Source organism: Mirounga angustirostris, unplaced genomic scaffold (assembly GCF_029215605.1).
Source record: "Mirounga angustirostris isolate CCGP_5_RB_7025 unplaced genomic scaffold, mMirAng1.0.hap1 SCAF_3, whole genome shotgun sequence".
Lineage (NCBI taxonomy): Eukaryota > Metazoa > Chordata > Mammalia > Carnivora > Phocidae > Mirounga > Mirounga angustirostris.
In genome coordinates, this window is record NW_026991711.1 from 194,502,227 (window position 1) to 194,525,268 (window position 23,042).

A 23,042-nucleotide genomic window follows, 5' to 3' on the forward strand; every position below is an offset into this window, starting at 1 on the left:
GTTTAGGTCTTCTATCCATTTTGAGTTAATTTTTGTATATGGTGTTAGGTGGGAGTCCAACTTCATTCTTCTGCATGTGGGTACCCATTTTTCCCAGCACCATGTGTTGGAAAACCTGTCCTACCTCGATTGCTCTAGGCACCCTTGATGACAGTCATTTGACCCTATATGTGATGGTCTGTTTCTGGGCACCCTATTCTATTCTATTGTCTATCTTTCTATCTTTATGCCAGTGCCACACTGCTTTGACTGCTATAGCTTTGCAGTGAGTTTTGAAAGCAGGAAGTCTAAGTTCTCCCACTTTGTTCTTCTTTTCCAAGATTGTTTTGGCTGTTCTCTTGACAAAATTTAAAGTTTGCATTTTCTTGGAACACAGTAAACTTAGCTATTTTATAGTCTTTGATAATTCTGATGTCTGAAGTTTCTCTCATTTCTGCTTATTCTTCTTAGTGGTGTCTTGCTTCCTTGGGTGCCCGATTATCTTTGACTGTGTCCTGTGTTTTGTATTGGAAAAATTATTTATATGAACAGCTTGAGGCCTAAGAAGATGCCATCTTCTGCCAGAGAGGGTTTTCTTTGCTTCTGCCTGGAACCGTGGAATGCTACCCATCGGGAGCCACCTTAAACCAAGTCCAGGTTTGAGGGGCCCTGCATTGCTCAGGTGAGGGGACAGCAGAGTGTGAGGCTGCACAAGGACTGTGTACTTCAAGTTCACCCCGCTTAATGTGGGGGCTTATCCCCACCACTCAGTGAGCTCTGAGCTTCGACGTTTCTCTCCCTTTCCCTCGACAAGGTTACTAAAACTGCAGATCTCCTTTGCAGCTGTTGCTTGTGAATTTGCAGATGCACTCACAGGGAAAGGAGCTTTGAGTGCCAGGCTCACCTCCAGTCCTTCCCTGTCCTCAATTTGGAATCCAAACACTGAAACTCCCTCACTTGCTTGTTTGCTCTTTTGTGTCTTTCCGAAGAGAGGTGTGTTTATCTGTCTTTTGTATTGGTCTGGATTACAGAGCCGGCTCTCACCTAAAGGGGAAGTCCAGAGGGTCTTTTCTAAAAGCACAGTTCTGACCACAATCTTACCAGGAGCTAATCATGGCAGTCTGGAGCCCAGCTCTGTGACCATTAATTCATTCAAGGCTGTCCAGCATCCTGGAGGCAAGAACTAGTGTTATCCCCAACTCATGGGTAAAAATCCAGAGCACAGAGAAGCAAGGCTAACCTGCCTCATGGTTGCACAGCTAACTGAGTGGCAGGATCAGCCTTGGAGCCAGTTGTGTCTTACTACAGAGATGTTGCTCCCCCTCTTCTGCTCAGGAGCCTTCTGGGGCTCCCCACTGTCTGGCGTCCTGAGCACAGACCACCCCCAACCCAGCCATCAAGGCCCTTCCAGGCTCCCCTGGCCGCACTGGCTCCTGCCCATCCCCAGCTCTCCTCCCCAGCACTACCTGCCCACCCTTCCTCACGTGCCTCCGACTCACCTGCCACACCTGGCTCGGAGGCTGGCACTCTGCTGTGCCCTCCCAAGGTCCCTGATTAAAGTGGGATCCAGGGCCCTGGGCACCCCATTTGCCCAAAGCCAGGGCCCACAATGGGAGCTCCCCGACCCCACAGCAGCAACCCAGATCTGGGCACTCTCCAGGGCATCGGGTACAGCAAACAGGTCAGAGCCTGTCCCTGAGCACACAGCCTGTCTGCAAGGGGATGGAGCAGGCCAAGGGGTCCTGTATTAGGGACCAGGAACTGTCATGCCATCCTGGGGACGCCTTGCTCAAGGCCAGCTCACCCTTGGAGGGTGCCTGGTGGGTGAGGCAGGGGAGGCCTCCAGGCCCACCTGCCGCCCCTAGGTGCCCATTGGTCCTCTCTCTTTCTGACAGGTGAACAATAATGGGATCATCTCCTTCCTGAAAGAGGTCTCTCAGTTCACCCCAGTGGCCTTCCCCATCGCCAAGGACCGCTGCGTGGTGGCAGCCTTCTGGGCAGATGTGGACAATCGACGGGCAGGTGATGTGTACTACCGGGAGGCCGCTGACCCAGCAACGCTGCGCAGAGCCACAGAGGATGTCAGGCGCTACTTCCCCGAGCTCCCGGACTTCTCCGCCACCTGGGTTTTCATAGCTACCTGGTACCGCGTGACCTTCTTTGGAGGCAGCTCCTCTTCCCCTGTGAGTTTTTTGTCCTGGGGAAGGGAGGACGTCCATCTGGGGTCCAGGGTCTCCCCCCAGGGGCCCCACCTTGCTGAGAGGGGTCAGACATAATCACTGGTCCATGCCTGAGACGGGAAAACCTGGCTCAGGGAGGGAAGTCACTCTCCCAGGGTCACAGAGCCAGGCTGGAGGAGGACAGAGCCTTGACCTTCCCCAGCCCTCCCAGAAACCATCTGCCTCTAGGAAAATGCCAAATGCCCTGATACAGTGTTTCGCACGCTGGTGGAACTTGGGTTGTGTCAGAATTCCCATCTGGAATGGTTCAATTCTCAATAGGCTAAGTGGGAACTTTATTCTGTTTTATCCTTTATTCTGTGATAATGCCAAATAACAAAGGCATCAGGGATGTGTCTCTCCCGTGGGGCACACTCTCCACGCCAAGCGCCGAGAAGTGCTTGGCACAGCACAACCAGGGGGCAGGAGCTCGCCCTGAGACTGCTATGCAAGCCACATGGGGCTCCGGAGCTGGGGGAATGGGACGGTTCAGAGCAGCCCTGAGGGACAGATGTGTCGGGACACTGGGCTGCAGGGGAGAGGCAGAGCGGTCAAGGGCAGGGCCGCTTTCCCATCATGCACACGGCTGGGCAGAGGGTGGGGGCAGGTACTCAGGGTGGCGGGGTGCAAGCGCCCAGCGGGCATCTGGAGGTGCAGCTGGGGCCCCCAGCAGTGGTGGGAGTGGGAGAGAAGGCTGGTGGACAGGGACGTGCGAGTCCCGCCAAACCCTGAGTTCTCCAGCAGCCAAGATGACAAAGAGAATGCCAGCAAGCACATCAGCCAGGGACGCTGAGGGACCGAGATGTTCACTGCTGGATTTCTTAAAAGGAGTATGACAGTGAATAGGCAAAGATGGGCTTCTTCTGTAAACATCACTACAAATAAATGTTTACCCTGGGTGAACTTTATTCATGCACAGTCCACTAATATTTTGTCAGTTTTACTTGTTTTTCTTATCATCAATTTGGAAGAAAAACATCTTTGTAACAAAAAGAGAAAAAAGAATCAGTAAGTCCACTAGCAAGAGATCACTCCCATCAAACATCTATTGTATCCTGACACACACTTTAACAAATAAATAGAGCCAGCTAGAATGCTTTGTTTTGTGGTTTTGTTTTGTTTTTTTTCACTCAGTGGTAGTAGGGCACTTCCTCACTCCCTGTGTGGAAATCCCTGTCACCTCTGCAGCCACTCTGGGTATTTCCTCCCCGTGGGAGCAGGGGGAGCAGAGCCCCTCCTACGCGGACAGAGGAAACCTAACTCCTCCAGTCCTCGGACCTGGAGTGGGGGCTACAGAATGATTACCCAGGCAACACAAGCATCCCTGGGAGGGATCGGAGTTCTGGGTTGGGGCTGGAAGCTGGTCTGCAACCTGGGAGCCTCCCGGAGCCGGCTGCTTGGCCGGGAGCAAGCGTGAAGCTCCACGCGGGCTCTGGTCTCCCCACACGCTGGACCTCGCCAGCTCGCAAAGCCCCACCACCGGCCCCCCGGGGCCGCAGTCCGGGCCCCCCTCAGCTCCCCGCCACTCGGCCTTCATGGCCACTGCGTCCTGGTTGTCTTCAGAGTGGTAGCAGCAGGTCTGCCTTCCCCAAGGGGAGCACTCAGTCTCCCCACTGTTCGCGGGTATGTAAGGGAGAGGACAGACCCAGTGCTGTACCACTGTGTACGGCACAGACCAGCCCAGCCCCCGGTGGCACCCATGGCAAGGTGCCGCATGGTGGGCACTGCCAGGCCCCGCTAGCTTGGGGGCCATTGCCCGGCACGAGCCTCCAGTGGGGAGGTTGCTGCCCGCAGAGTCCTGACTTGCCCCTCAAGCCTGTACCCCAGAGGCGCGAATAAGCCAGGTGCAGAAGCGTCTCCCCGCGCCCAGCCGGGGGGCCCTGCGCGCTGCGCCCTTGCCCGCCACTCCGGCACACAAGGAAGGCCTTTCTCTAGAACGCTCCACCTCTCTCGTGCTGCGGGATTTGTCCTGTGTTATCAACTAGTTGTTGTCTGTGGCGATGCGTCTGTTCACATAACCTTTGCCAATTTTCTGTCCTCTTCTTCGTCTTTTTCTTTTCCTTTTTTTTTTTTTTAAAGATTTTATTTATTTATTCATGAGAGACAGAGAGAGAGAGAGGCAGAGGGAGAAGCAGGCTTCCCGTGGGGCAGGGAGCCCGATGCGGGACTCGATCCCAGGACCCCGGGATCATGACCTGAGCTGAAGGCAGACGCTTAACCATCTGAGCCACCCAGGCGCCCTTTTTTTTTTTTTTAAAGATTTTATTTATTTATTCATGAGAGACAGAGAAAGAGAGCTTCTTCGTCTTTTTCTTACTGACCCACAGAAGTTCTGCTTGAATTAAGGATATCAATAGTTTCACCTGCCACCTATGTTATAAATACATTTTTCACTTAGCTGTTTGCCATTCCGTTTGCTCTTATGGCACTTTGTTATATGCAGAGGCTTTTGTAGTCAAATATATAAATCTCCTTTTTGGTTTTTGCAGTTAACAAATGTTACACTTAAAGTCCTTCCTCAACGTGGCTCCATGTATTCGCCTATATTTTCCTCTAGGGCTTTGATCGTTCCATTCACAACCTTACTTGATGTGGGATTTATTTTCGTGAGTGATATAAAGCTCTAATTTTATTCTTTTTCAGTTTCCTATTTGTCCCAAGACCACTTCTTAAACAACCCCACCCTTTCCCCAATCTGAAATAACATCCCATATATATACTACTCAATATCTTCATGGAAGAGATTCCATGAAAAAATCATTAAAACTGCTTCTCCTTGTTTCCTCTTTTTATCTTTCCCTCTTCACGTTTTTTTCACACGAGGCAATTTTGTGGATTTGACCCGGTAAGCACTAACCCTTGTGCCCCAGTCGCCACAGGGCGCAGTGTCTGCTCCTGGTGTCCGTGGGCCCTGCTGACCCCTCGGTGTGTCTCCCTCCCCAGATGACAGTTGTTAGGGGTCCTGACCTCAGGCCTCAGGCACTAGGGACACAGTGGAGGATGAGGACGAGGCCATCAGCTCGATGGCAGATGGCTGACCAGTGAGCTGGGAAGACAGAGGAGGGGCCGGTGGATGAGGACGGTGTGCGAAGGCACGCTGGAGGGCCTAGGGCCTTGCAGCATGGACAAGGGAGCATAGAAAACCCTGTTCAGGACTCCCTCCTCGGCAGGTCAACACGTTCCAGACTGTGCTTATCACTGACGGCAAGTTCTCCTTCACCATCTTCAACTATGAGTCCATCACATGGACGACGGGCACACACGCCAGCAGCGGGGGCAACACCACGGGCCTGGGGGGCATCGCAGCCCAGGTAGGGGCCCGGCTCCCCACCGCCATGACTGTCATGAGCTGATGAGGCAGGCAGACCCCTACACACACCCAGTACTGTGCAGAGGCCCATGTGAGGCCTTCTGATGCCAAGCCCAGTCCAGACTCACAGGAACATCCTCAGGTCAAAGGCACTTTTGTCCCGATCCACACTGCCCTGGCCTCCGAGGGCCAGCTGCAGCCGAGGCAGAAGGGGCCCTGGTTCTGTGTGCGCTCGCTGTCCTGGGGCCTGGCCTGGCCCGTGGCCTGCAGAACTGTGGCCAGCAGGAAGTCACAAGTGTGGAGGGAGTGGTCAAGTGCCAGTCCCCAGGCCAGCGAGTGCTCCCTCATGATGGGAAGGGCCTCACCTCCTTCCTAGCCATCTACTTTCTTCTGAGGTCACACCTGCCCCTGGTCCCCACAGGAGCCAAGAGGCTAGGGAGGGAGGCCCTGCATGTGTGTGTGAGGGGAGCATGCCAGGGCCCAACAGTGTCGGTGGCCGGGGTCAGCATCCGGCTGGGAGGTTGCTGATCAGGACAGGCACAACGTGGAGGGTGGTATGGGTACCCCCAAACCCATAAAGCTCCAAGATTGTAAGGCCACCTTCCACATGATCTCTTTGACCATGGCCACCATGGGGGCGGGAGGTCTCAGGAAACAGGGAGACCTGCAGACAAACCCACGCCTGTCCCCCACTCTCCATACCCACCTCCCCAGGCCGGCTTCAATGCGGGTGATGGGCGGCGCTACTTCAGCATCCCCGGCTCCCGCACAGCGGACATGGCGGAGGTGGAAACCACCACCAACGTGGGTGTGCCCGGGCGCTGGGCGTTCAGAATCGATGATGCCCAGGTGCGCGTGGGGGGCTGCAGCCATACAAGTAAGAGGATGGAGCCAGCGGCTCAGGGCTGTGGGGGTTGGGGTGGCTCAGGGAGTGGGGGGATGACAGGAGGGAGCCAGACCCTGGGGGCGGGGGGGAGGGGGCTGGACGCTGATGGGGGTGAAGGGGATGCTGGAGGAGGGGGCGGGACGCTGGGGACGGGGCAGGCTGCTGGCCAAGAGGGCACGACCTCCCCCACCACTCTCCCCTAGCAAGTATCAGCTCACCCCTTGAGCCCTGTCTCTTCCTGGGGAGGCCTTCCTACCTCAGCTCCAGGGCCGGGGAATCTGTTGGAGACCAAGGTTTGTGGTGCAAAGTGGAGGAGCTGGGGTCGCCCCTCCTTGGGGCCAGGAGTCGATGTTCTCCCCTCATTCTCTCCCAGGCTGCGTCCTGGGCCGGGGAGGGGCACCACCCCTGTCTCCTGTGTCCCCGGGATCACCTGGAAGGCAGACGCTCCTGTCACCCAGTTCCCCACATTTGCCATGGGCTTGCTGCTTCCTGGGTTTTGGCACATACACACCCGGGCATCTACTTGACTGCAGGGAGTTGAACACTCAGAACATGCAGCAGATGGGGGGAGGGTCCACCCCAGGGCAGAAGGATGCATCCTGGCCCCTTCCCCTGTATGGCCCTGGAGGAGGCGCAGACCCTCCTGAAACATCATGCTTATAAATGGAGAGAAGGTGATAGATTTAGCCACTTGGTGGAGAGCTAACCACAGGCCTTGCAAAGGCCACAGTGAGGCCGGTGTCAGGAGCATCCTAGCAGACTCACCTCCCACCCACAAGGAGGCTGAGGCCACTGAGAGGGCCTCTTCACCTCCGGGAACACCAACTCTCTGAGAGCGAACCCAGCGCAAGTGGAGCCCACCCAGACCAGCACTTTCCAGGGGCCAGGGCCCGGGAGGACAGGCATGCCCCCATGGGCCGGAAGGCTCACCAAGCACTGGGGATGATGCCCCAGTGAGAGACGCATGGGGAACCCGAGCCCACCCGCTCACTGGAGCACTGGAGCCTGAGTCTGAGCTTAGGGGATGGGGGAACTCACAGGCCAGGGAGCCCAGGAGCCAACATGTTGCCCCTCCCCCAAAGTGGCAGGCGGGACACCCAGGAATGCAAGGTCTCCTGCAGCCCCAGGCCAGGCCGCCTACTCTGCCCACCTGGGCTCTGGGTAGTGGTGGTCCAGGGGATGGGGACCTCATTCTGTCTCTGACGGCAGAAAGGTCTGGTTGCTTGTCATCTCCCGGTAGCCAGGGGCTTGGGCTGTGGTTCAAGATGTGGGCTGCCGTGAGCAGGCGTCAGTGCGGTGTGGATGCAAGCCTGAGCAGGTGGGTGACAGGTGCAGGTACCGGTGGGGACTGGTGTGAGCAGGTGCAGCTGTGGGTACAGGTGTGGGTCTAGGCGTGGCAGGTCCATGCCCTCTACAAAGGCTGCAGGCTGTGAGAACCCTGAGAAATGAGATCCTCCGAGGAGGGTCTGGCCAGTCCCCCCGGCGATCCCTTTCGCATGCAGACGTGCTCCTCCTGCTATCGCAGGCTTCTGGGGGAAGTAGATGGAGGAGGCATTGCTGGGCCTTCTGAACTAGTGAGCACGGAAGCCCACAGGAGCCCCCTTGCTTCCCCACGGCCACACTGCAAGCCCAGGAGATGGAGCCCACACACAGGCTTTGCTGGGAAGGGAGGGCCAGGTCCCTCCTGAGAGGCAGTGCATCCACATCTGGAAGTCTAGCTCCTGAGAAAGGCAGGTCCCTAAACAGGGTTCGTGCAGACAGCCAGCGCACTCCACAGGGTAGCCAAACCACGACCGGCTGAGCGACAGTGTGGCTAAGTGAGTGGAAAGGTACGCACGAGGAGCAGGAACAGTCCAAAAGATGCCCTTAGCCTTGATGGTGTTCTGGGCCACAGGGTCCTTCCAGGAATGTCCCCCCTTGCTCCCCTTGATGCCACTCTAGATCTCCCGGGCCCCCTAGTAACAGGAGATCAGGACGGTGGGGTGCTCTTGTTCCCTGCCAATTTGTGCTCCTTTATTGCAGATGTCAGCAGCCTTACTTCTCCAGAGGGGTAGGGCCTCCTGAGCTGGTGGGCGGCCAGTCCTAGAGGGCTCAGGCATGGGGTTAGGTGGTCCCTGGGGACTGCTGGGGGCTCTCCCTGGCCAGGAGGTCGTGATGTGAGAAGCCCTGCCTTCCAGAGCTCTGTGGGAGGCCCTCTTGTTTTCCACGGGGAGATCTGGAGGGGCAGCTGGGCCTGGGTTTCTGCAACTATTGTTGGCAGCGCTGAGATCAGATTGCATCCCCCCCTAGGAGGGTCTGAGGGCGCCCCCGCCCACCACCTCTGGTTCCCATGGGGGTCCCCCTCTTCCACATTGTTTTTCCAATGAAGCACACTCACGTCTTCCTGTGTTGCTGGGCACCCTTGGGTCTGTGTCTTCTTAGTTCCTCAAACAAATCTGGAAGGTGACGGATTAAAGGGATAAGAGGGTGCTGTGGGGGGGGGGCACCTGGGTGGCTCAGTTGGTGAAGTGTCTGATCCTTTGGCTCAGATCATGATCCCGGGGTGCTGGGATGGAGCCCCGCATCGGGCTCCCTGCTCAGCGGGGAGTCTGCTTCTCCCTCTCCCTCTGCCGCTGCCCCTGCTCGTGCTCTGTCTCTCTAACAAATAAATAAATAAAATCTTAAAAAAAGAAAAGGTGCCGTGGGTATGATGGGTGCGGGGGAAGCCAGAGTCCCGGCCCAGGAACCCGAATGTCAGCGGCACGCGCAAGCGCACTAGGCACCGGGGGAGCCCCGGGAAGCTAGCCGCGGATGCTGGGCTGTCAGCAGACCGCACAGCCGCTCCTCAGAAATGGGCCCTTGGGGCAGGGGAGGGAAGGGACGCTCGCTCCTTGCTGTGTCCACAGCCTCCGTGTGCCTGGCCCTGCGCCCGTGTCTCAACGGCGGCAAGTGCATCGATGACTGCGTCACGGGCAACCCCTCCTACACCTGCTCCTGCCTCTCAGGCTTCACAGGGAGGAGGTGTCACCTGGGTGAGTCTACACCCACCAGCACAGCCGGTGGCCCAAGGTCAAGGGTCTCCGTCCCCACGGTGCGGGCGCTGTTGGGGGTGGGGGACAACGCTGTGGCTCCCTGGAGGTGAGCACGGTGGGCGGGGCTACCGCTGCCCCTTCGGAGCTGAGCGCCCTGCAAGTGAGGCCAGAAGGGGTCCAGGCAGATCCTCCCCAACCCGGCTTCCTCCACTGAGGCCCCAGCCTGCCCTGCTTTTCAGATGTGAACGAATGTGCTTCCCATCCGTGTCAGAACGGCGGCACCTGCACACATGGCGTCAACAGCTTCCGCTGCAGGTGCCCGGCCGGCTTCAGGGGGCCCACCTGTGAGACAGGTAAGAGGAGTGTGCCTGGGCCCTGTGGCCCCTCTGGTGGCAGGATGATCAGGACGGTCCCCCCACAGCCTGACGCCCTCCAGAATGGGGTGCAGCAGGAGCCCCAGGGGCCCGGCCGGAGGGCCGACGCCTTCCACCCCTCTGCCCTTGCAGCACTGTCTCCATGTGACACCAGGGAGTGCCAGAACGGTGGCCGGTGCCAGGAAGAGCGGGGCTCGGCCGTGTGCCTGTGCCTGACCGGCTACACGGGCGCGGCCTGCGAGACGGGTGAGCGGCTGGCCCCGGGGGGCAGGGGAGAGGCTCCCGCCCGGCCGCACCCATACCAGGTGCCGGGAGTCAAAGGCTGGCTCGAGCCAAGCTCCCGCCTCCGCTGCCCCCAGATGTGGACGAATGTGCCTCCAGCCCGTGCCTCAACGGGGGCTCGTGCGTCGACCTCGTGGGGAACTTCACCTGCCTGTGCGCGGAGCCCTTCGAGGGACCTCGCTGCGAGACTGGTAACGGCCCGCGCCCGAAGCCCCCAGTGACAGCGGTCCCGTGTGGCCACCCGGCCCCTTTCCCTCACTGTCCAGCTCAGCCCCACTTCTGGCCCGGGGGGTCATCTCCCCGGCCCTGCCTGAGCCGGCCTGTCCCCTGGGCTGCCATACTGGTCGTGACTCTGCCACCACATGCAGTGCAGGGCTGAGCGTGCCTCCTGTCCCCTCCAGTCCCCAGTCCCCTCCTGTCCCCTCCAGTCCCCTCCAGTCCCCTCCTGTCCCTTCCAGTCCCCTCCAGTCCCCTCCCGTCCCCTCCTGTCCTTTCCAGTCCCCTCCTGTCCCCTCCAGTCCCCTCCCGTCCCCTCCAGTCCCCTCCTGTCCCTTCCAGTCCCCTCCTGTCCCTTCCAGTCCCCTCCTGTCCCCTCCAGTCCCCTCCTGTCCTTTCCAGTCCCCTCCAGTCCCCTCCTGTCCCCTCCAGTCCCCTCCTGTCCTTTCCAGTCCCCTCCAGTCCCCTCCTGTCCCCTCCAGTCCCCTCCTGTCCCTTCCAGTCCCCTCCTGTCCCCTCCAGTCCCCTCCTGTCTTCTCCTGTCCCCTCCTGTCCCCTCCAGTCCCGGTCACCATCTATGAAATGCAGGGCAAAATGGCCACCCTCTCACGGCCCCTCTTCCTGCTCAGGAGATTCTTGGCTTTTTAACATCCTTCTTTCCTACTCCAGACCCCTCACCATGCAAGGGAACAAGCCACGGGGGTTGGCAAGAAAACTGACCTTTATCACGTGATGAAATCTGCTAGTTTCTACTTCATGTTGTTTTAAATGCTGGTTATGACTTGGTAGATCAGTTAAAAAACCAACTCGATTTTACAACCCACAGAATAAATTCAGGTTGTTAGCATCTGACATGGCGCTGACCACCAAAGGCCTCGCCCGGCCCCTGTGCCAGCGATAGCGAAGTCCACAGCATGGGCAGCTGCTCCCCTGGGAGATGCACAAGACAAGCTTGTCAGATTTAGTTTGAGTCTAAAAATTTAAGAAGGAAATTAAATTTTACCCATAAGTAGGATATAGATGGATGCTATGCCCTCCATCAGTCTTTGTTCAGAGGGCCACACATAGGACAGGCCGTGTCCTGAGGAGAGAGTGAGGCTCTGCCATGCAGAGGGGAGGAAGGGAAGGGCAACCTTACCTGTTTGGTTGCTTAAAATCACTGTAATGGGTCACAGTTCACCTTGCCCAGATTGTTATCTAAATATCTGTGTATTTAACTAAATTCATGTTAGGAAACAGATCAGTGATTTCAAAGATTTTGCAGAGAAACCACCTTTTTGTACAGGAAGAATAATGCAAATGAAAGCAACCAATAAGAAACAACAGAACTGACACTTCCACCCCTAGGAAAACCTTATTAGTCACATTACAAGGTACCAATCTGGACATTCTAACCAGATTCAACAGAAGTTGGCCAAAAATTAAAGATAATTTTTAAAAAATAGTACCCATTCTGATGCTTCTGACCAAGAAAGATTGACTGTTCTGGGAATTTCCCTCACCATCAAAACTAGAAAACTAGACAAAATACATGAAACAACTGTTTTCAGCCATTGGACAACAGGCATCACAGGGTTGTTACCCCTGGGAGGAGGGACTGAAGTGAAGAGCACGCTACAATTGCCCCCAAGTCTGCCTACAGGAAGTTTCCAGGCCATTGTGTAGCAAGGGGATCCAGACTCTAGCAGTTCCTCTGAGTCTCTGGGTCACAGACAGAGATTCTAGTTTGGTAGCTGCAATTTGTGGGGAGAACTCCTTTCTGGAATTCTACTAAGAGGGGCTGGGGAAAGTGCAAGAAGAATCTCCGAAGACATGCAGACGGACCCCTTGCCTCTTTGCTCAGCACAGTTGGGGTGAAATCCATGAGGTTGGGCAAAGAACCACTGGGAGCACTGAATCATACAATCCCCAGAACTCGAACAAGACTGGGAATAAGTCACTTCTCTATAGCCAGAGTGCATGCAGAGCTCCTCACACCCAGGGCCAAGACTGGGTAGAGTCCTCACTGGGGTATCAGCTTGATGGTATGGATAAATAAACACTAGAACAAAGGCTAATCTGACCTGTCCTAGCAAATGTTAAAGGGAAGTTTGAGAGGATCAAAACAATCCCAAATAATTTAACCATATGCCAGAATCAAATCCTATACTCTTTGAAGGAATATAACAGAATCCAGGAAAAAAACAAAAATTATCAGGCATACTAAGAATCAGGAATATATGACCCACAGCCAGGAGAAAAACAGATCAATAGAAACAGATGACAGAGATGATTAAATTAGCAGATATGCATGTTTAATCATCTACTGTGAACATGCTCCATGTGCTCAAGACTGTTGAGGAAAAAAGAAGAAGATATAAGAGAAGAAACTTCCAGAAATAAAAAACATAAAATCTCAATTTAAAAAATACACTGGTGGGGCGCCTGGGTGGCTCAGTCTTTAAGCGTCTGCCTTCAGCTCAGGTCATGATCCCAGGGTCCTGGGATCAAGCCCTGCATCAGGCTCCCTGCTCAGCGGGAAGCCTGCTTCTCCCTCTCTCACTCCCCCTGCTTGTGTTCCCTCTCTCGCTGTGTCTCTCTTTGTCAAATAAATAAATAAAATCTTTTTTAAAAAATAAAAATAAATAAAAAATACACTGGCTATATTAGCTACAGGGTAGACATTGCTGAAGGAAAAAATCAGTGAACTGAAGTGAGAAACCACCCAACAAGCAGCACAGGAGGGAGAGAGACTGCAACCAAGACCATCTCCTCAGTGACCTGTGGGTCACACACCAGGCAGTCTGGTGTATGTTCATGTGGAGTCCCAGAAGGAGGGAGGTGAGTGGAGGGGCACAGAAAATGAATGAGGAAGTAATAGCCAAATATTTTCTAAATTCGATGAAAATTAAACCCCACACATCCAAGAAAAGCATGAAGAAAATCACACAAAGCACATCATAATCAAACTGCTGAAAACCAATAACAAAGAGACCATCTGAAAAGCAGCCAGAGGAAAAAGACAAGACACAGTACATACAGAGAAACAGGAATGATAACAGACCTCTCATCAGAAACAACACAAGCCCAAAGACAGTGTGCTATCAACCTAGTAGTCTATACACAGGAGAATTATCTTTCAAAAATTAAGGTGAAATTAAGATATTTTTCAGACAGCAGAAACAGATAATTATTCATCACCAGCATATCTGATTTGCAAGAAACATTAAAGGAAATTCCTTAGACTGAAGAAAAATGGCACCAGATGAAAATCCAGATCTACACAAATGAATGAAGAGCTCTAGAAATGGTAAACGCCTGGGTAAACATACGGGCACACCTCATTTTATTGCCCTTCACTGATACTGTGTTCTGTACAAATTAAAGCTCTGTGGCAACCCTGCACCAAGCTAGTCCAACAGGGCCATTTTTCCAATAGCATTCGTTCACTTTGTGTCTCTGTGTCACATTTTGGTAATTCTGCAGTATTTCAAAATTTTAAATTATGGTGATATTTGTTATGGTGATCTATGTTCAGTGATTATGACTCACTAAATCTCAGATGATGGTTACCATTTTTTTAGCAAAGTATTTTTTAATTAAGGTGTGTACATTTTCTTAGACATGATGCTATTACACACTTAATAGACTGCAGTGTAGTGTTAACATAACTTTTATAGGCACTGGGAAACCAGAAAATTCATTTGACTTGCTTTATTGCCATATCCGCTTTATTACAGTGGTCTGGAACTGAACCCACCATATCTCCAAGGTATGCCTGTAAAATACTTTTCTTCTTACTTTTTAATCTCTTTAAAGATAATTTTAACACAAAAAATGACAGTATGTTATGGGGTTTATAACATTTAAAGAAATAAAATGTATGACCTCAATTGCTTAAAGCAGAATATGTGAGCTTTCTCTGTGAAGGGCCAGATATTAATATTTTTGGCTTTATGAGCCGTGTGATCACAGGTATTCAACTCTGCCAGTGCAATGCAAAAGCAGCCAGCCATAGACATACATACACGAATGGGCATGGCTGTTTTCCAATGAAACTTCATTTTTTAAAATGGGTGGCAAGCAAGATTTGCTCTGCAAGCCATAGTTTATCAGTGTCTAGCATAAAGGATAGGAAGGGAAAGATGGAAATAATATAGTAATGGCCTTATATTATATATGAAGTGGCGTGATACTGTTTGAAGATAGACTACAGTAAATTAAAGATATACATTATAAACCCAGAGGAACAAGAAAAAATAATAATAATAAAGAGTTATAGCCAATAAACCAGTGGTGGAAATAAAATGGAATCCTAAAAACACTTCATCCAGAAGGCAGGAAAAGAAGAAAAAAGGAATAAAGAATAATTGGGACAAATGATAACCAAGAGCAAGATGATAGGTTTAATCATATTGATAGTTATATTAATTGGTTAAACACACCAATTAAAAGGCAGACATTGTAAAATTGAATTGAAAAGCAAGATACAACTAAATACTATCTACAAGAAACCTACTATAAATATAAAGACACAGATAATTTGAAAATAATTTGAAAATTGGAATGGGTTTCCGATTTTGGGTAAGATTGGAATAAGCACACTCTACCTTGTGTCTCCCACTGAATGCAGCCATAAATTCTGGACAGAATGCATGGAGTAGCAATCTGAGGACTCTGAAAAATAAGTAGTAGCAGGTGGATTGGGGAAGAGGACCAAGCTTCAAAGCACCACAGAACCAGTAGTGAGTTCACCATTTTTTTCCTCTGGTGTCCCCCCTGCCTGGACTCAAAGCAGGACTCCCAGACCAGAAGTGAGCATCAGATGGATGGAAAGAGCTCCAAGAGCAGCCCCTAGTTGGGCACGAGAAGTAGGACCAACAATAGCAGCAAAGGGGGGATTCCCTCAGGAACCCAAACTGACTGGAGGAAACTTCCTCTCCAACTGGAGGTCCCACGGCTCCACAAGACTGGGCAACTTCCATCGTTTTCTTTTTCTCTGTCCACCCACCACTCGGCCCAGACATGAGTGCACTCACGGGAAGTAAGTCATAGCATGCGGCAATAAAAGCCCCAACTCTCTTGCCAGAGGACTAAAAAGGGCAGCCCCAGAGCACTTGAAACTACGGGGAGGTTGCAGAGAGGGGGATCTCGGGCTGCAACCCTACAATCATCTATGAACTCCTGAGTTCCCTACCTTGGGCATTGTAATGTGATCCAGAATATTAAAAACAATACCATTTATAATAGCTTCCTCCAAACTGAAAGACTTAGGTGTAAATCTAATAAAACATGTACGGGACTTGTATGCTGATTTGAATAAATGGAAGGACATCCTATGTTCATGGATTGGAAGATTCAACATAGTAAATATGTCAGTTCTCCCCAAACTGACTGATAGATTTAATATAATTCCAATCAAAGTGTCAACAGAGTTTTCTGTAGCTTTGGACAAGTTGGTTCTAAAATTTATATGGAAAGGCAAAGGAATTAAGATAGCCAAAACAATTTTGGAAAAGAATACATTTTGAGGCATCACACTACTTAGTGTTGACTTACAACAAAGCTACAGTGATCAAGATCCTGTGGTATTGGCAAAGGGACTGACACACACATCCGTGGAACAGAAGAGAGGATCCAGAAGTAGACCCACACAAATACAGCCAAGGTTTTTTTAAAGGTGTGGAAGCAAGTCAGTGGAGAAAGGATGATCTTTTCAACAAATGGTATTGGAACAATTAGACATTCTCATGTAGAAACTGAACTTCAACCTCACACCTTGTACAAGATTAGGTCAGAATGAATCATAGACCTGAATGGAAAACATTCTTAGAAGAGAACATAAGAGAAAAATCTGTGTGACCTGTGGTTACATGAACAGTGCTTAGATAAGACATGGAGAGTACACTCCAGCAAAGAAAAACATAAGTGGGCCTCATCAGAATGACACAGGCTGCCCTGTGAAAGATACGGTCAAGAGAACGAGAAGACAGGCTGTGCGCTTCGAGAGGTGCTCAAAGCACTCCTGTCTGACAAAGGGCTGGCGTCTGGAACACATAAAGAACTCTCCACACTCACCTGTGAGAAACCAAGCAAAACATGGACAGAAGATCTGAACCAAAAAGGAGCAGGTGAACAAATGTAATCATGCGTCATTATCATTAGCCATGGGTGAGTTGCACATTAAAGCCACGATGAGATACCACCACAAACCTAACAGAATGGCTAAAATAAAAAGCGCTGACTGGTGAGGACACAGAACCGTGGGAACTCTCACGTAGTTTTGGTGATGATGCCAAATGCTTAGCCCCTGTGAAAACAGCTTGGCAGCTTTTCATAAAGTTAAACATACACTTATAATATGACCCAGCAATCCCATTCCTAGCTATGAACCCTAAAGAAATGACAACTTACGTTCACACAAAATACACAAATGTTTATAGCATGTCTATTTACAATCACCAAAACCTGAGAACCCAAATGTCCCTCCCTGTTCGTGGGACGCGTGATTGCTGATCACACAACAGAGACAGATCCTGGGGGCCTCATGCTGAGTGAAAGAAGCCAGTCTCAAAAGATTACATACTCTTCATGAGTAATCTTAAAGCAACAAAGCTGTGGTGAGGAACAGATCAGTAGTTGCCAGGGCCTCAGGAGGGCAGGGAGTCTGCGACCCTGAAGATACAACAAGCAAGTATTTGGGGTAACGGAATGTTCTGTGTCCTGACTGTGGTGGGGGCAACACAAATCTATACACGTGTTAAAATTCACAGAAGTGTACCTCGAGCAAACGTCAATGTTGCCATATATTATTTAAAAGATAAATTCTGAACCACATGAAGAAATCAAACATCTAACAATGAAAAGGAATAGGTTGACAAACACTGATCAAGAGAAGTTGGAGTCGTTACATTCATAGCAAACAGATTAAACTCTAGAGAAAGGAATACTGCCCGGAACAGAGGGGTCTTTAATGACAAAGGTGTCAAGCATCAAACAGGCAGAGCAATTCTGATGTACTTGCACCTGTGAACACGAGTCAAAATACATGAAGGGAAAACAAGGAGAAACAGATCTGTAACCAGATTCCAACCCGCCGCTCTCAGTGACTCGCAGGAATCAGGAGGGACCTCGAAGATGCAACAGCACCGTCAGCCCACCTGACCTAAGTGACATTTACAGACACTCACTTCCTTTCCAAGTGCTCCTGGAGCACTCACCATGACAGACCATCCTGCAGGACATAAAATAAAGCTCAATCAGTTAAAAAGGACTGTGTTCTCTGATTACAGTAAACTAGAAATCAACAAACACTGTACCTGGAAAATCCCAACCATGTTACTAACGTAGATGCTTGATTAGAAGCATTTGTTTGGAGCCCTCCGGTCTTAGCTGGGCCCACTGGTGCACTCCGTGAGGTCTCCATACTCTTGCTTCACCTTCTGCTCCACAGAGGGGGCTCAGATGGTGGGCGGCAGCTAGAAACCAGCTTCCAGAAAGTGGGCCCCAGGCTAAAATCCCACTTGCACTGAGAACTGAGTGCTGTGGGGTCTGGGCAAGGGGGCCCTTGGCCCCATTCCCCCCATGTTCTCCGTGCAGCTTCTGGTGACCTCTATCTTTCTTGCAGGAAGCCAACCAGTGCCGGATGCCTGCCTCTCAGCCCCTTGCCAGAACGGGGGCACCTGTGTGGATGCAGATGAGGGCTACGTGTGCGAATGCCCCCAGGGCTTCACCGGGCCTGACTGCAGGGAGAGTGAGTCTGGGCCAGGGCTACCAGGGCTGCAGTCCAGGGCAGCGTCCTCCTGTGGGAAGTGCATACAGGAAGGCAACGGGTGTGTGTGCAAACACCCATGAGTGGGTGGGGGGACGAGAGAGAGAGAGAGAGAGAGAGAGAGAGAGAGAGAGTGTGTGTGTGTGTGTATCCGCATAGCAGCGTTCATGGGAAGGTAGCCACAGGAGCAGGGCAGGGTCAGAAGCAGGAGAGGGCCCCGATCCTCCAGCACCCCCACAGTGGAGGCTCCCCCTCAATCTACGGCAGGAACCCCTGACCACTGTGAGTGCCGTAATGGTGGCAGATGCCTGGGGACCAACACCACCCTTTGCCAGTGCCCCCCAGGCTTCTTTGGGCTCCTCTGTGAATTTGGTAAGTGCCCAGGGCTGCATAGGGGCACGCTTCCTGCCCTGCCCCTGAAAATCCCCCAAACCAGAGTATAGCTGGTGGCTTGGGTCTGGGCCCAAACCATAGATCCAGACCCTTAACTAGTGGTCGCGTGATCCCCCACTCCTACCCCAGGAGGGGGCCCGCCACAAGAGTGCCTGAACCAGGCCATGCTGGCGGGGCCACCTGATCCTTCTCAAGGACGAGAAGTCCCCAGGAAGACAAATGGGCCTCTTCCTTCCCTGCAGAAGTCACAGCCACTCCCTGCAACATGAACACGCAGTGTCCCGACGGGGGCTACTGCATGGAGTACGGTGGGAGCTACCTCTGCGTCTGCCACACGGACCACAACGTCAGCCACTGTGAGTGGGGGTAGGGCTAGGGGCACAGGCCCACCTAGAAGCCAGGGAGAGGGTGTTAGGAGGAGAAAGTGCGGGCCACACAGGCAGAGGCCAGGGCATCCCTACTGGCCCACAAGAGGCCCCATGGGTGGGTGTGCCTTTCCCGGTGTCGACCTCCGTGTTGGGGCCCGGCCGTCTACCCCCTCCGCTGCAGGAAGCTCACAGCTGGAAAAGCACCCCTGGAGGCCTACGAGCTCTTCCCTAAGCCCCTAGCTTAGCTATTAAAACACTTCATGCCCGTCTGAGTATGTGATTAAGTACTACTGTGTATTTCTGAGTACAAATAACGGCATGCATGCTGTATAATCACACGTGAAGACGGTGGAGGTGTTGCTGCAAAAACATTTGTGCACCACAGCTCAATCCTAGCTCCCAGGAGAGGTGGGGTGAATTCTGGAAATCTCGAGAATAAAAGCATGTCCAGAGAAGGGCCGAAGAGCCTGGGGTGAAGAATCAAGGCCCCTCCCCCGCAAAGAGCGTCTTTTAAGGGGCCTTGGATCCAGCTGGGATGTCAGGGTGACCTCCCTGTGCCCCTGCAGCACTGCCCTCACCCTGCGACTCAGACCCCTGCTTCAACGGAGGCTCCTGTGACGTCCACGAGGACTCCTACACTTGCGAGTGCCCCCGAGGGTTCCACGGCAGGCACTGCGAGAAAGGTGGGCAGCAGGGGAGGGCGGGGCGGGGCGGGGCGGGCGGGGCGCGGCCCGGGGGGGGGGGGGGAGGAGGCAGGGCAGAGAGGGCCCCGCCCCCTCCGCCCCCCCCCGCCCCCCCCCCCCCCGACTTGCGGGTCTCCTCGGTCCCCCAGCTAACGTGTGTCGCGCCCGCACGGTCTCCCCCAGCCCAGGTGCTGCTTATTCAGTTAGCGGTTCTGCTCTGTGGCTCCTGGTCACTACTTGGTTTCCCTCAGAATTTCCCACTCAGCATTTTTCCAAATGGATTTTAGAATCCTTGATTTTTAAAAAATTCATTGGGGCTTTATTAGATCTAACTGAACTTGGAGAATGTTAGCGTTTCACAACATTTTTACACACTAGCGGATGCATTCTTCTGAGAGAGGGCGGCGCCACCGCTGCCCCGCCAGTGCCCACCCGGCCGGTGCCTTTGGTGCCTTCCGGGCGCTCGGACGCCGCGCCCCTCGTCGGAGCCCACGGCCCACGGGCCCGGCTCCCGGAGCTCAGCCCCTGGGCCACACACACCCCTGGGCCTCTTGCTGCCCTCGCTGGTCCCGGGAACGGCGACCCTGAGGGCAGGTCCCTGCTAGTCTGACACACGGAACCCCCCAGCTTCAGCCACCCCTGCGGGAGGAGGAGGGTGTTTGCAAAGAGAAGCCCTCCGGCTTGGCTCTCTGCTCTCTGCAAGCGTGGCCGAGGTCCATCTCCAACAAAGGCATCCCAAAGTGGGGACACAGGGTGGCAGCTTTTGGGGGGAGGGTGGGCGGAACTTGGACACGCAGCCTGTGAGGCCTGCAGGGTGTGGGGTGGTGGGGAGAGGAAGGCTGAGCTCCGCGGGCAGGCCCCCTTCCTGCTGCACCTCGCTCCCAAGAATGTGGAGGAAGCTGCGGATCTGAACTCCTCTGTGGGCCTCTGAAGGCGCCACTCCTCAGGGCGGAGGGGCAGCCCTACCACTGGATTTGTGCCTTTAAATACGTAGGTGCCTCAAGCAGCCCGGGAGCCCCTCAGGGCCCTGGGAGGGTGTTGGGACCCAGAGAAAATGCCCCGGTGCGACTAGAAGCACAGAAACCAAAAATCAGACCGCGGTGGATTCCAGCGTCCTGTCAGGGGCAGCTGCGCTCCCTGCCACGCCAGCCAGTTCTCCACCAGAAAGGGCCCAGTGGTCCCCAGGGCCTGGGACAGATGAGAGAGGATGGGTGGGCAGAGGGCTCCCAAGGGCCTGCGCCTTCTGGGCCCACAGATGTGAGTAGGGTGTCATGGGTGCTGCAGGGCTGGGAGAATGGCCCTGTTCACCCGCTTCTGTCTCTCCCTACCCTTGTCCACACAGCCCGGCCACGCCTGTGCAGCTCGGGGCCCTGCCGGAACGGGGGCACGTGCAGGGAGGCGGGCAGCGAGTACCACTGCAGCTGCCCCTACCGCTTCACCGGGAGGCACTGCGAGATCGGTGCGGCCCCCTGCCAGCTGGAGTCAGCCTGGATCGGGGGAGCCAAGCCCCCACCCAGCCACCATGCGTCTGCTTGTCAGGAGAACCCCCTGAAGGCGCACCAGCTCTGGGATGTTGGCGATCAGGGGAGGGGCGCTGGGTGGTGGGTGCATGACACCTGACTCCCATAGGGGCCTTCTGTTTCCAGGGAAGCCGGACTCCTGTGCCTCGGGCCCCTGCCACAACGGCGGCACCTGCTTCCACTACATTGGCAAATACAAGTGTGACTGTCCCCCAGGCTTCTCTGGGCGGCACTGCGAGATAGGTAAGGTGGGCAGAGGCCAGTGGACTAGCCCAGCTGGGAGCAGCACAGCCAGGGCACCTGGGGGCCCCATCTGCTCCCAGTGGGCAGAGGTGCCCTGCTTTGGAGGAGTGGGAGGCAGAGCTCCCATGAAACCTAGAGGTCTTTGGGGAGGACACAGCGATGATGACCCCCTCTGTCCTTGCAGCCCCCTCCCCCTGCTTCCGGAGCCCCTGCATGAACGGGGGTACCTGTGAGGACCTGGGCCCAGATTTCTCCTGCCGCTGCCGAGCAGGGTACATGGGACGCCGGTGCCAGGCGGGTGAGAGGGCTGCGGGTTGGGGTGGAAGGCATGGGATTTCTTCCTAATCCCGGAAGAGCAGGGCAGGGCCAGACAGGGAGCTGAGAGGAGGGAGGGGAAAGAAGGAGAGAACCGATGGGCAGCTACTCCTGGAAATCAAGACACTTTCACCCTGGGAGGGCTGTGCAGGGCGCAGGGGTCCCAGGCCCTGCGGCCTGCTGGGGCAGAGGGCAAAGCTGAGGGATGGGCCTCAGGCAGGTGCCCCCCAGTGCAGGACAGGGCTTCTGTGTCCTTGCAGAGGTGGACTGTGGCCCCCCGGCGGAGGTGAAACATGCCACGCTGCGCTTCAACGGCACTCGGCTGGGCTCGGTGGCCCTGTACAAGTGTGACCAAGGCTACAGCCCGAGCTCCCCCAGCCACGTCCGCGTCTGCCAGCCGCAGGGTGTCTGGAGCGAACCTCCACAGTGCCACGGTGATCTGCAGGCCCTCCGGGGCAGGGAGGGCGGGCAGGCGGGCAGAGCCAGTGGGGTCCACACCCTCCTCCCCAGGGCCCCTCAGGGGAGCACAGGGACCACAATTCTGACCCTGGCCCTCCCCCACCTTCCCACAAAGTGAGGCCATGACCCTGTGGGGAAGGTGGTGAGGACTAGTGGCAGCTCCACTCTGGACTGTTCACTAAGGGCTTCCCTGTCCTCAGAGCAGGGCGTCCAACCCATATGCCCACCCTGCAGATGAAGCAGCTGAGGCCGGGAGGTAGCCCAAGGGCAGAGTACTCAAGAGGCAGATTAGGATTCAGGGCCCGTCTCCTGCTCCTGGCCCTGGCCCCACCCAGACCCATGGAAGCAGACCCTGCATTTGAACAAGGCCCCCCAGGACCCCCAGAGCCATCTGAGGAGTGCTGCTTCAGAGAGCATCGCCTCAGGCTCCCACAGTGTGCCAGGGTGCATGGCCTGGAGGCAGGGCCCCCCGACTGATGCCCCTGCAGACACAGGGCCACTAACACAACTGCAGGTGTGTTGCATTAAGCCTAAGCATCCCTAACTCTGCTCATCAGAAAACCTGCGTGATGTTAACACATCTTTCACAAAACAAGGATTTTTTTTAAGATTTTATTTATTTATTTGAGAGAGAGAGAGCACAAGAGGGGGTAGAGTCAGAGGGAGAAGCAGGCTCCCCGTGGAGCAGGGAGCCCGATGTGGGACTCGATCCCAGGACTCTGGGATCATGACCTGAGCCGAAGGCAGACGCTTAACCGACTGAGCACCCAGGTGCCCAAAACAAGGATTTTTAAACAAAGCAACTCAGGGACCACGACAGCACCCAGAGACGGGTGGGGCACACAGTGCTGCTGTGTCCCAATGCTCTGCAAAGCCCAAGCTGGGAGGCCCCACGCAGGTGAAGAATTCTGGAAGACAGATGGGGGCTGCCTAGCGCCAAGTGTCTTTCCTGTCCTCCTATCTATCCAAGCCCAGCCCTCTCCAAAGATAGTAACAATAAAGTCCAAACAACATAAACCATCGGGAGCGGAAGT

The 23,042-nt window shown here is 54.2% G+C and overlaps 1 protein-coding gene and 1 long non-coding RNA gene across 18 annotated transcripts in view; one reads left to right on the top strand and one right to left on the bottom strand.

Annotated features, from left to right (window-relative positions):
* The window catches only part of SNED1 (sushi, nidogen and EGF like domains 1), an 84,765-nt gene that overhangs the window by 24,144 nt on the left and 37,579 nt on the right, over nt 1-23,042 (top strand). For 14 of the 17 annotated variants that reach the window (XR_010410376.1, XM_054505912.2, XM_064587403.1 and 11 more), the window contains exons 2-16: nt 1,875-2,162; nt 5,369-5,509; nt 6,223-6,385; nt 9,280-9,405; nt 9,645-9,758; nt 9,912-10,025; nt 10,139-10,252; nt 17,884-18,009; nt 18,295-18,399; nt 18,663-18,776; nt 19,355-19,471; nt 20,814-20,930; nt 21,118-21,234; nt 21,419-21,532; nt 21,810-21,983. Coding sequence is in view for 16 of the 17 variants with exons in the window: in XM_054505912.2 (XP_054361887.1) it covers nt 1,875-2,162; nt 5,369-5,509; nt 6,223-6,385; nt 9,280-9,405; nt 9,645-9,758; nt 9,912-10,025; nt 10,139-10,252; nt 17,884-18,009; nt 18,295-18,399; nt 18,663-18,776; nt 19,355-19,471; nt 20,814-20,930; nt 21,118-21,234; nt 21,419-21,532; nt 21,810-21,983 (2,044 nt within the window). In the remaining variant the exon portion in view is untranslated. The remainder of the gene's footprint in view (nt 1-1,874; nt 2,163-5,368; nt 5,510-6,222; nt 6,386-9,279; nt 9,406-9,644; nt 9,759-9,911; nt 10,026-10,138; nt 10,253-17,883; nt 18,010-18,294; nt 18,400-18,662; nt 18,777-19,354; nt 19,472-20,813; nt 20,931-21,117; nt 21,235-21,418; nt 21,533-21,809; nt 21,984-23,042) is intronic. The other 3 variants (XM_054505911.2, XM_054505910.2, XM_064587400.1) reach the window with 3 other exon arrangements.
* On the bottom strand, nt 4,227-9,282 carry LOC135363937 (uncharacterized). The gene is made up of 2 exons (XR_010410378.1): nt 7,545-9,282; nt 4,227-6,824 (listed from the first exon to the last, which is right to left on the bottom strand). It is a non-coding gene; the product is annotated as an uncharacterized LOC135363937 (long non-coding RNA).